Genomic DNA, 12918 nt, shown 5'->3' on the forward strand with positions numbered 1-12918 from the left:
GGCCATGACAGTATTATCGTAACCAATAAGACAAATTAAGGCATATCTCTAGTTCTGTTATATCAGAATGATATAACAGAACTCAAGCTACATTTGATAAAAATGTAGCTTTTAAAGCCAAGAATGTGAAAATGTGATGAGGTCATTTTGACCAAATTTGATTTAATCCTCATTTCGATTCGATGGGTCACATATCTGTAGAAGAGGCTGAGTTATCATTAGTTTCCTTTCACCTAATGTTAATAAGCTGAGGTGGTCATGTTGAAGTACTGATTATAAAATTTAATGAGCTGTAGATCCAATGATTATTTTCAGAGTTTCATTAAAACCTGTCCTGTGGTTGATGAGATATTTTGCTAAAAGAACACAGTTACATTGTTGTTGTTGTTACAACAGAGAAGGTAAATAAACAACATGAATCCTGGAGGTGATCAAACACTCAGGATGTCTCTGTTGGTGCAGTACTGCCACCTGCAGGTGACAAGAAGTGTGTGCAGCCACCAACAAACCAGATCGGTCCGGTCCACACTGGTCCCAKTGAAGAGACCGATCCTTCAGGCTGAACTAAAAGCTGCTTCCTCTAACATGAGAATGATGAGAAGTTAAGTTCTGGATATAATGATACAGTATTATTCCTGGGCATGAGTTCACAGTTATCAGTTCTGGGACATCTTGCGGATCATGTAGTTGAGGATTCCTCCATGGTGGAAATAAGTCAGCTCCACGTCGGTGTCAAACCTCATGAGTACTTTGAATGTTTTCCCCGTGTCCAGCTGTGACGGAACAAAGAGACCACATAAGGGGTGGGGTCACTGTCAGAGCTACAGTCCCCTCCTAAAGTATTGGAACGAGTTAAACTCTTGTTTCTGTTGTTCACTGAAGACATCTGGGTTTAAGATCAAAAGATGAGAAGAGTTCAGAATGTCAGCCTTTATTTCCTGGTATTTACATGTAGACGTGATAACCAACTTAGGATATATCCCTGTTTGTAATGCACCACAGTATTTTAGGAACAAATAACCTTAAAGTAAAGAACATTTAATATTTGCTGGGATAACTCTTGCTGCAATGACTGCCTGAAGCCTGCGACCCATCAACACCAAACTGTTGTATCCTTCATTTGTGTTGCTGCTCCAGGCTGTATRCTACATGCTGCTGCAGGATAAAATTCYTCCAGATWAATYTGGATACATTTCTCTGTAATTTAGCAGACAAAATGTTTCTGTCCACTTCAGAATTCATTCTGCTGCTGCCATCATCAGTTCCAACAACAATAAATAATGAGGCTGTTCCAGAAGCAGCCATGACATCACCTGCACCATGCTTCAMAGATGAGCCTGTGTGCTTCAGWTCATCAGCAGTTTTTTCTCCACTTTTTGGTTTTTCCATCACTTYAGTAGAGATTAATCTTGGRCTAYGTTCACACTGCAGGTCTTAATGCTCAATTCTGATTTTTTTTAAATCCGATCWTTTTGTGTGAAMGTTCACATTACACTTTAAACCGACCAGCATCAGACCCCTGTGTGAACGCTACACAGCACTGATGTGACACGCATGCGCAGTAAAAGACGTGACGTCTCATTTAACGGTCTTGTTTGTTTACAGAGYTAGCATGGATGCTACTTTTAGCACGTCAAATCGGAAGTTGTTGTTTAATCAGAGGTGATCTGACCTGCTTCTTTAGTTCAGTGTTTATATCTGAACCTGCCTCTGACTGGGATGCTCAAGTCTAGCATTTTATTTTTGAATGAAACATTGAGCTGGAAATGAAGTATCGACAAGTAATTTAGGATCGATGCGCTCCATGACCCAGGCTGGACGTTACTATCTACATGGAAAGTTAAAAATAAAAAGACAAAGCAACTGGACTTGTGTTTTGGAGCTGTAAACACACGGAGCTACAGACTTAAACAGAGAGACTTGAGGTTAGTGTCTTATCGATCCTTCAGCCCCTCCTCACTGATGAAAAAGTCAGATGTAATGTGACATGAGCGTTCACACTGCAGTCACTTTGAAAACATCAGATATATATCCGATTTAAAACCACATACTGAAACGGCCTGGGTCTGATTTGAAAAAATTGTATTTGTCTCGTTCAGACTGTCATTAAAAAAAAAACAGATATGGGTCGCATTTGCCTGCAGTGTGAATGTAGCCTTGGTCTCATCAGTCCATCAGATTGTCTTCCAGAACTTTTGCAGCTCATCTCTGTACATCTTTACAAATTTCAATCTGAGTGAGATGAGTGGTTTGCATCTTTGTGTATGGTCTCTATATTTCTGCTCTCTGAGTCTTCTTCCAACAGTGGATTGTGATACCTTCACCTCCGAGCTGTAGAGGTCATTGGTGATTTTACGTACTGATGGGTTTTTTTCTCACAGCTCTCACAATCTTTCTGTCATCAACTCCTGTTATTTCCTTGGCCGACCTGTTGGACGACTGTTGCTCAGTWCACCAGTAGTTTCTTTCTTAYTCAGAACATTCTACATTGTTGTGCTTGCTATGCCCAGTGTTTGTCCACTGGCTCTGATTGACTTTCTTTCTTTTCTCAGCTTTTCTCCCATAGACTGCTCTCTGGTCTTCATGCTGGTTTATCCTCTTTAACAAGAACGACTTAAATGATAGGTTTAAACCCAGACCAAAGAGTAGACTAGTCATGCAGAGATATTTAATGGTTGAACAATCAACCATAAAGGCAACATCTGGTCAATAAGAAACACCTGTCAGTCATATGTTCCAATAGTTTTGCTCACTTGAAAAATGGGTAGGTTCAAACAAAGAGTGGTATGTTCTGAGTTGTTTAACACGTCTACATGTAAATACCAGGAAATAAAAGCTGATATTCTGAACTCGTTTCATCTTTTGATCTCAAACCCAGATGTCTTCAGTGAACAACAAAAACAAAGAAATTGTCTTGCTGTTCCAATCCTTTTTACAWTGTGTCCCCTAAAGTGATAGGTCAGTAGTGGTTGTCAGTATCTTACCTGTAGCTCTCTGAACCAACAATAAACTTGATTAACTGTTCAAAGAGCATTTTACAGCAGATCAGCTGTTTTACACAGAAGCCCACTTTGACCGTCTCTTTAACTGACCTTGACGTGTACAGCCATGCGGGGTGTGAGGTGCTCAGGGATGACGATGGTGTAGCGCTCTCGGCCGGTCAGACCCAGACTGTCAGCTGTGTCTCCTGGCAGATACTCCAGGGGGATGACCCCCATCCCCACCAGGTTACTGCGGTGGATTCTCTCATAGCTCTCTGCTAAAACCGCTTTGATCCCCTAAAGACACAAAACAAAACTGTTGGAGCAGCGAGACAAACGAGGACAACTCCTGAAGAAATGCTTTAATGATTTCGTCTTCATGATAACATCCTGTTTGTGGGGGTCCATTCCTCCAATCAGAACACATTCATGTCCAAATTAGAAAAGACAGTCTGAAAGCTCCGCTCTGAAGGATTCTGATAAACACACAGAAATGTAGCAAAATGCCAGTAGAAAATTAAAACTAACGAAATGAGAGCTAAATGCTACAAGTAGCAAACCGCTAACTGAAAGTAGTACGCTAGCCAAATGCTAAAAGTGGCAAAACAATAGCAATGAAAAGTAGCTAAATGCGAGCTAAAACTAAAAATAAAACAAGGTAGAAAATATTAGTGAACGACTAAAAGTAGATGTGACGTTCACCAACAATCCTTACAATGAATGATAAGAACTGAAGTGCACACAGTAAAGAGCTTTTCTATTTTTTCTTTTTTTAAAAAACTCTTCATAAAATCTTTATTTTTTCCTCCTTAGCCACAGAAACAGTTGGTCCTCCTTTGCTTTTTCACAGAAAACAGGCAGATGGGTGGAGTACAGCAGCTCAGAGGGGAGGAGGATGTCTGAAGGTTCCTTGTCTTTTTGCTGTAATCAAGCTAATTACATAACTTCACAGGAAGAACACAAATAAAAGCCCCATGATAATAAAGAATAAAATACAATAAATACTTTAAGGGTGTATTTACACAAGGAAAGCCCTTTGTTCCACTTGTTTGGTCCAGGTTAAAAGCAACTTTTTTTTTCCTTTGGTGCGTTTTGCATTCACACTATGCTCTTTTGCCAGCAGACTACAATTTATAAACAAAGCCATGTGGGTGACAATCATTGCTCCCATCAGACAGAAATAACGTTGGCGGGACAGAGAACAGACATGAAAATAAAGATGGTGCTGTAATTAAAACTGCAATACCATCTAAACTTCAAGAGCAGCTCAAGTAACGCGATGATATCCTTTTAATTTTGGGACAGCCTTGTCAAATGTGTGCTGCCACAACGGCTCATCGTTTGTAGCGCAGTGTTAGCATTAGCAACACTGAAGAGCCAATGTTGCTTATCTACGGTGGCTCGTGAAGTCTAAATAGGCGCATGTGTCCTGTAGTTGGTTCGAGGTCGGTCTGTATTCACACCAGAAGCGACCCGCACCAGAGATCGTTTGGAAGCGGACCGAGACCACTTTAAAACTGGGTCTCAGTCCGGTTGTTTGGTCCACACCAGGGTTCACATGAGTCTATTCACACCTGCATAAATGGTCTGGACCAACGGGGGAAACAAACTCTGGTCTGTTTTTGAGCAGGAAGTCAGACTGATGTATTTGGGGTCATTTACACAGCGACCAGCTGCACTGCAGAACCTTTTTTACGATGATCTTTGTATTTCTGATTGTTTGGATGCTTTGTGTTTCAGATCAGATTTTCTGTTGTCTTGTTTAGATTTTTGTTGATGAGGATTTAGTTTTCCCCGATCAGTCCTTGTTTTATATTTAGTCTCTTTCTGAACTAATCACAATTTTTTATCTGTTTATGCTTCTTTTCTGTCAGCTGTTAGAGAGGTCAAAGGATCTCCTGTGACTGACGCAGTGAGGTCACTGTACCTGTCCAAAACATCTGGATCACACAGTATGAATACCTGTTCTACAGCTGTAGAAGTGAGATCAGAAAAAACATGTGAAACACACTAAAATAACTGAAATGGATTCTTCTTGTGCATTTCAGACACCAACAGCATCTTTATCAGAAACAGCTGTTAAAGCTGCAGCTCACCAGGAGAAAGGGGCCTTTAGCTGCCCAGTCCCTGGAGCTCCCCGAGCCATACTCCTTCCCTGCCAGAACCAGCAGTGGGACACCAGACTGCCGGTACCGCTCTGCAGCATCAAACACGTCCAGCTGGGAGGAGGAGGACAACAAATAATTAAATAGTTAAAAAACAAAAAAAAATAAATTAAAATTAGGGATTTTTTTCTTCTCTGATGTGGAACAGGGAGGATGACAAGCTGAGATCTAAGATAACTGACGTTATTGTCAGTGTTAAACCATAAACCCCTCCCAGTCTGACCGTCTCTCCTGTGGGCAGGTAAACTGTCTGAGGCGCCTGCTTGTTCAGGAACTTGTTGAAGAGGCGGATGTTGGCGAACGTCCCTCGGGCCATCACAGCATCGTTCCCTCGACGGGAGCCGTACGAGTTGAATTCTCGAGGGGTCAACCTGCCAGAACCAAACAGGTGAAGGAGAAACATGGCATCACTCTCTCTAACTCTGACCAGCACATGTTCCCACAGGGCTGGGTGGTGTGACCTCAAATTCGGATCACGGTATAAATTGAACCCCTTCACGGTAACAGTATATATTGTGGTAGAAAACTATCATAAAAAGTAAAGATAATGTAATTTTTAGAGCATTTTTTTTGCAGAAAACTAATCTTAATTAAACCCAACATTTTTGCTTTAATATCAACCTGCCCTACAATGAGCTTCCRCCTGCTGAACTTAACAGCTGCTGCTCTCTCATCTTCATCATCTTCATCATCAGAGCAGAAGCTGACTGTTACATTAGCAAGATGGATTTATGACTGAATGAACGTCCATGTCTTATTTTTATCATCTCTGTGGGTAACAATACATAAAAACAAGTTTTTTCTCTGACAACTTGGGTGTGAAAAAACTGTTGTTATTAAAGCTTCACTCTGTGCGACATGGAGGGAGGAAATGATCCCGACGTAACTTTTCTACAGCGCAGGGGGGAATTCTAAGGATTTATTCTCTTTACGCGTTTTGAAACACTATAATTTCTTAGTTTTAATTCAAACTCCTTCTGCCTCTGCACCCACAGCCCTGTTGACACAGGCGTGATGACGTAATGATGATAGGACGGTAGAGGGTAAATTTCTACCGTAGGCCAACTTCATACCGTTTCTACCGTCTACCGCATATACCACACAGCTCTATGTTCCCATCAAGTCTTGGTTTGAAAAACTTTGAACAATGAAGCTTTTTTATAATATTTTACTGAAAGCTTCGCTGGTTTAAAAATGCACAACGTCACCATCACTACTCAGGTGTACAGATGTAGGGGTCCTACAKTTTAAGACAAATTAAATTTGAGACTTTTTAAGACTTTTTAAGGCCAAATGAAATTAAATTTAAGACCAATTTCACAATAATTAAAAAGGACAAAAAATAAGTAAAAACTGGCAGAAACTCATGAATGTATTTTTTGGTTGAAGTTTTCAAATATATGTTTTTAACCATATCTAACTGTTTTTGTTGTCAAATATAGCAAAAACATTCTTTGCAGTCAGATTTAAACTTAATTTAATGCCTGGAAATTAAAGTGTCGGTAACATCAATTTTTTTGTAAGATATGTGAATACATTTTTGGAAAGTCAACATTATTAACATATTATGAAACAAATTTCACGATGCTCAGACGGACGGTTGTTGAGATATTTGCATGTGAAGCAACAGGAAGTGATGTCAAAGAGGAATGTCTGCATGTGAATTTTTAAAAAAATAAATGTTATCAATTATTTTAAAAATTGAGATGAATTACAATCGTCCTATTTACAATGTGTTATCATTTTTAAGACTTCTGACTGATGGATTTAAGACATTTTAAGGCTAATTAAGGCCTTAGTTTTGGATCGATGAATTCAATGCCTTTAAGACTTTTCAAGGATCCTCAGGAACCCTGAGATAGACGCGCTGAGTCTTACCCTCTGTCGGTGAGGTAGCGTGCTGCAGGGCTGTTCCTGGCGATGTTCCCTGCAGGAGAGATGTGGTCTGTTGTGACAGAGTCTCCAAAGTTCAGCAGCACATAGGCATCTTTTATAGACTCTGGGGGCTGCAGCTTCATGGTCTGAATGAAGGCAAAGAGACAGAAACACATCAAACAGCCCACAGAGAATCAAACATGTCAATCAGTTTTTTTTCTCTTCAAACAAAGGAAAGAAACTGTGAGTAGCAGAATGGACACGTCTGTCATTTAGGTAAGTGAAAGTAAAAAAGTAAATAAAAAATCACTTGAAGCTGTTTTTAAATTGACTTTAACTATAATCTTGTTATAACGACACCCCAGTTTCATCTCAGAGAAATAATGACTGTACTGACTGTTCAATAACAACCATATTTACCAAACCGTCGAAGAATGGGGGTGACTTGATGTACGTTGATTGGGGGTCCCAGGTGTAGAGCTTGTCAGAAGGAGCCACGAGAGCGTTCCAGCGCTCGTTCACTTTCTGCAAGCAGAAACCACAGACAGACCCTCAGATTCTGTTTGATCRAACTAATAAAAGCGTCTGAACTCAAACTGTACCTCAATCTTTTCATACACCTCTTTAAACATGGACGGAATGACAAAAGTTCTCTCCACTGCCTGGATCTCCTCCCGCGTGGGCCAGATATCCCTCAGGAAGATCTCTTTACCTTCTGAGTTGATGGCTGCAGAAAAAAAAAACATTTCAATAACTTCTGAGTGTTTCAGCGTTTTATAACTGAAACTTAAAATATCAACTTTGATAATGTCACACAAATCAACTATGAAACTAGTTAGTCGCATGYTGAGAGGAAGTCACGTTATGAGTCAGTAGCTGTGTTTCCATTTCAAATGTGTGAAAAACTTTGTTGATATTCTGTTAATGTCGAAAAACACAGTTTCGCAATTGCGGTGTTTCCATTAAGTAAAAAGTGCTGTTAAAGTCACACATGAATAAGTTTGTTCTCGCGATAAGTCATTACAAACATGGCGGCAATGGATGTAAACACAGCGTATTGCTACCACAACACTAGCGCTCATCATCAGCCATCAGAGGAGATGTCGGCGTCTTATCGAGGCTTTCGAGTGACAAGCTCCTTATACATGGGAGTGGCTACGTATGTTGCGTTTTTGGGAAAATGTAGTTGGTGAGTTTACTACTTTCTTTTACTACTTCTGTGATATTACTACTATTTCTACTTCCTGTTATCTTCTTCTTCTTCGTCATCTTTTCGCCAGAAGAAACAGTTGGTTGTTGATCACGTTACTCCCGTGATACGAAAAGTGTTTCCATTGCAGTTTTGCCAAATACATCAATTTCGATACGGCCGAAAAACCACCTCATTCTAGCGCAAAAACATTTTGTCGAAAAACATATTTTTTTTTCTAAATTGACGTGTTTCCATTGAGCAAATTTATTTTCGAAATTCCAATTTGCGCATTTTCATTGTCAATGGAAACACAGCTACTGTGGAGTTCAGAGGATGAAAGTAAAAGCAGGTTTTTGAAGGTCAGCTCTGTTTAATCCCACCATGACAGCCTGAGATTTGTATAATCCCACATTTTAAATCCACTCACTCCAATAGATCAGTATCTGCTGTAAGAATAAAGTAGCTCTCCCTTCATCTTGTGACAAAACCTAAAGTTTAGAWTTTTTTTGTTTATCATTTTGTTTAACAAATAATAATCTGGTGTGTATTTTCATACACTTGAGATTAAATTTCAATATAACCTTTTTGCTGAGAGACTTCATCTCTACCAACTGAGCCACAAGATTTTCCACCCAATCTGCTGTGAACTCAGTTCATTTKTTGGGATGCATGAAGGAGAACAGAAACATGTGTACGGTTAACGGTTTGATAAATCTGAATATTCCTGTTTCAATTTGGTCTCTAGGCCAACTTTCTATAAAGTCGGTACATAACTGTTAATTTAACTGTCAATACATTTTGATAAAGTAACTCTCAAATCTGAGGCTGTGTACTACACTTTTACTCACCTATAGGCTCCTTTTCAAAGTCTATCCTCACAGTGCCAGCAATGGCATAAGCAATGACGAGAGGTGGAGAAGCCAGGTAGTTGGCTCTGGTGTTGGGGTGGACTCGACCCTCAAAGTTTCTGTTCCCTGACAGGATGCCCGCCGCAACCAGATCCCCCTGAAGCACAACACAATACCATATCGTACATAACATTATGTGTGAAAAGAATACACAAACCACATCAATCACCACTCTAGCCGTGTTTCCATATTTTAATGCACATTTTGAGCGAACTTGTAAAATGTTGTTAAAAAAAGAAATGCACATCAGACTGTTTCCATTTACTGGCTTTGAGTGAATCAACCAGGCTATGCAAAGTTTAATTACTTCAAACGTTGATGTTACGCATGACTGTAATAAACAGTAAGTAAAGTATCAAACTCACAGGGACACATCTCAGAACAATGGAGAGAAGTTTTCAGGAACGTGTTGCTACTATCAGGAAAGTTGTAACTATTCTGTCATACCAACTAGTATTGGTGACGCTACTGCTGTCTGGAGACGTAGAGAAAGAAATGTAATTCTCTTCATGTTATGGGAATATCAGCACTTAWCTCTTTTTCGAAAGATCTAAAAACCACCTTAAGCGAGCGTAAAAATGTTTTTGTGAAATTGACAAAGTTTTTGCAAATTTTGCCATTTCCATTCACCTTTCACTTTCTAATGAGATACTTCAAAAAGTACATAAAAAACGTTGATGGAAATACGGCTAATGTCAGAGGTTATAAGGTCACAACACACCTCCAATGGTCCAATCTTATTTTAATGAAAACACTGAACATCACCGTTAAAACAATAAAAACTAGTTTTAACTGGACATTAGGCAGCGCTCACAGCAGAGTACAAAGGGGACAGTGGCATATTTTCAGAGCTTAGATGATGCAGATAAGATCAGTGAATAAGATCATCTTCTCATGTTAGTGTCCACCAATCACCAATCTCCCAAAATTAAGGAAATTTGGGCCAATAAATCGGCAGTCGCAACGCTACTTATATAGCACATTTTTAACTTTATCCAGGTCTTGGAAAGTGCTTTATAATGATTTCATTCACCTGTTTACACAAACACAGTACTTTATTTCGTGTTCTTGTCATATAATTCAAACATATCTCATACTCAAACATAGACGTGTAACCTGCTGCCTTTCATGTCAGAGTTTTAAATTAAGATTATCTTGAGTTGAGAAATGATGGAACTGTAGCTGTTTTGATCAAACCTTGGAAATAACATAATGAACAATCTAATACAGTACTGTGAGATGTCACACTCAGAATATGTGTTGACTGGAAATGACTCTCAGCTACTACCACACCAAATATAAGCCCAATTACTTTAAGATTGACTCAATACAGCCATTATTGTTGTTTCTTAGGTTGGTTGGCTGTGGCAGCCATCTTGAATTGGACTGACTCCAACACTTAATCGGTTGCAGCTGTACATTCATTCAATATTTTCTGAAAATTTCATTCAAAAATCCATCCAGTGAAACAAACGCACACATAAAGAACATAATGAGCCATCTTTTTTTTGACAGTGGGTGATAATGTTACTGCAGTGATAAACCATAGTTACCTGTGTTATGGCCTCCACCACTGGCTCTGGCAGCGGACCACTGTTGCCTATACATGTCATGCAACCGTAGCCAACCACTTCAAAGCTAGCAGAACAAACAAACAGCTGTTAATATGGCTACACAAAGTGCTGAGTCACTGTAGCAACTAAAACAGACACTTTAATCTTCTCACCCTTCTTATTAATACAGCTGAGCAGAATAATGCTTGGTCAGTTAAAAAACATAAACCTCATGATAAATGAATATCTGACTGTAACTATTAGCTAACAATGCTAATCATCATCAGCATGTTTCAACTATCAGCTACATTAGCATTTAAGGCCCTGCCACAATAGACAACTTAAGCCAACTTATGAATATTTTAAAGACGTCTATGTTGAAGATGGAACTGAAAAAATCATCAGGAAGCTTCTTTTCAGGGTGCACATTACGTAATTCAAACAAATTGATCAAATATATAAGTTTTATTGGTAATTTAGACATAAAAAACGTTTCATAAATTGGCATAAGTTGTCTAGTGTGACAGGACCTTTAGTCGTTTTGTGTGTAGCAGTAACTCCTTACATAAACACATTGTGTAAGGTTGTTTCTGCTCTTAATGTTATTTAATGATTGCTCATGAGAGAACAACCTGTTGGATTACACTGTTAAGTGTTTTTGTTGGATGTAGCAGCTTCTCTTAAGAATAAAACTTTTGTCTGAAACAAACCTGTTGCTGAGCAAAAACTGTAAGTTGTGTTGAAGGATTTTTATAATACGTGGCATTCTGGTCATCACACGCCAATTTTTATGTTTCTATGGCTGTTTATGTTGAGTTACAAAGACCCTTTGCTAGGGCTGTGATGTGCGATAACAGAGCTTGTAAGACCTCATTTTRTAATAACAACGCATTATGTAATAATGTAATAAAATCAGGCTTCAAAATGTAATAAACTTGCRCTAAAACCGCATTATGTAATAACGTTATTACATTTTGCGGCAATTGTTACAAAATGTGGTGTAATAATCTGGTGCATTATGTAATAAACAATCAAAAACCAGTATTTCTGTTCATCCTAATCAATTTACTTGTAATAACTGTCATGGTGAAAATACTACATAATTAAATCTTTATAACTTTGGTCAATAAACACTGAATTTCTCGTCCTTTATTTGCATTTTCAGTCAAATTCTTGTGTTATAAACGTCGTTCAAGGCAGAACGATCAAGACATGTAAAACTTTTTTTCCAACACATTGGCTTTCAGGAAACTTAAAATCTATGCTTTAAAAAGCAAAAAAGATAATGTTTCTGTTGGTATTAAATGAAAGAAGCATATGATTATAATCCAACATTTTAATGCAAACTGAACAGAATCGCAACAATTTCCTGGATTTAAATAATGTGTAATATTAGTCGACTTCTTGCACATTAAACTATATAAACAAATTTGTCTTACTCAGAGCAGTGCAAAAGTTTCCACTAGTTCGAGGACAAAAACATGAACCTGGAACCCCAAGGATGCAACACAGGGTCAATATGAAAACTGAACAGCAGGGGGAGCATCTGTGAAGACTGGTTTTAGAGCGCAGGCAGCTAYGTCTCTTTATTTAGATGTCCTGTCAAAAATGTAAGATGCAGCCTCCCCTACAATTCATGTTTCAATACAACCATGTCAAGTTGTAAGGAATGTCTGTAATTTACACAGATTTTATGTCATTTTGCAGGTATATGGATGTATAGAGCAATCTCACAGATTTCTTTCATGTTTTATGGAATCTTTCAAAAACTTAGTTTCTAATTTATTCAACATGTCAGAGCCTGTAGGACGTTACAAACAATTATTAACATCAAATATCCACWTCCAACCCACTCTACTGCTAGAAACAAGTTCTTCAACCCTCACTCCCTTCTGATATACAGTCAACAGTCCGCCTGCACCCCCCTCCCCTCCCCTCTGTGGCTGATGGTCCACCTGCACCCCCCAACCCCCCTTGCGAGTGATTGATATAAATTATTTTTATGAAAATTGCAGATTTTTAAGGCTCATTATACAGGTAAACGTCTGTTTGTACAACTAACTTTTAGATATATTTTGGGAGTTGTCTACAAAGTGGAATAATTTCTGTAACAGGGATCAGGACAGTAAATCTGAAAATGCAAATAAAAGATGAGAAGTTCTGTGTTAACTGACCAAAGTTATAAAGATTTAAATATGTTTTTGCAACATGACAGTTATTACAAGTATATTGATTAGGATGAAC

At 38.7% G+C, this 12918-nt stretch overlaps 1 protein-coding gene across 1 annotated transcript in view; it reads right to left on the minus strand.

The window, feature by feature from the left end:
- Nucleotides 1-137: 137 nt before the first annotated feature.
- aco1 (aconitase 1, soluble) overlaps nucleotides 138-12918 on the minus strand; it is a gene marked incomplete in the record, with an annotated part of 30955 nt that continues 18174 nt past the window's right edge. The window contains 9 exon segments of the mRNA XM_014017465.1: nucleotides 138-773; nucleotides 3093-3278; nucleotides 5078-5200; nucleotides 5370-5517; nucleotides 7025-7167; nucleotides 7442-7546; nucleotides 7624-7748; nucleotides 9062-9218; nucleotides 10675-10759. Of these exon segments, the coding sequence (XP_013872919.1) occupies nucleotides 657-773; nucleotides 3093-3278; nucleotides 5078-5200; nucleotides 5370-5517; nucleotides 7025-7167; nucleotides 7442-7546; nucleotides 7624-7748; nucleotides 9062-9218; nucleotides 10675-10759 (1189 nt within the window).

Source organism: Austrofundulus limnaeus, unplaced genomic scaffold (assembly GCF_001266775.1).
Source record: "Austrofundulus limnaeus strain Quisiro unplaced genomic scaffold, Austrofundulus_limnaeus-1.0 Scaffold169, whole genome shotgun sequence".
Lineage (NCBI taxonomy): Eukaryota > Metazoa > Chordata > Actinopteri > Cyprinodontiformes > Rivulidae > Austrofundulus > Austrofundulus limnaeus.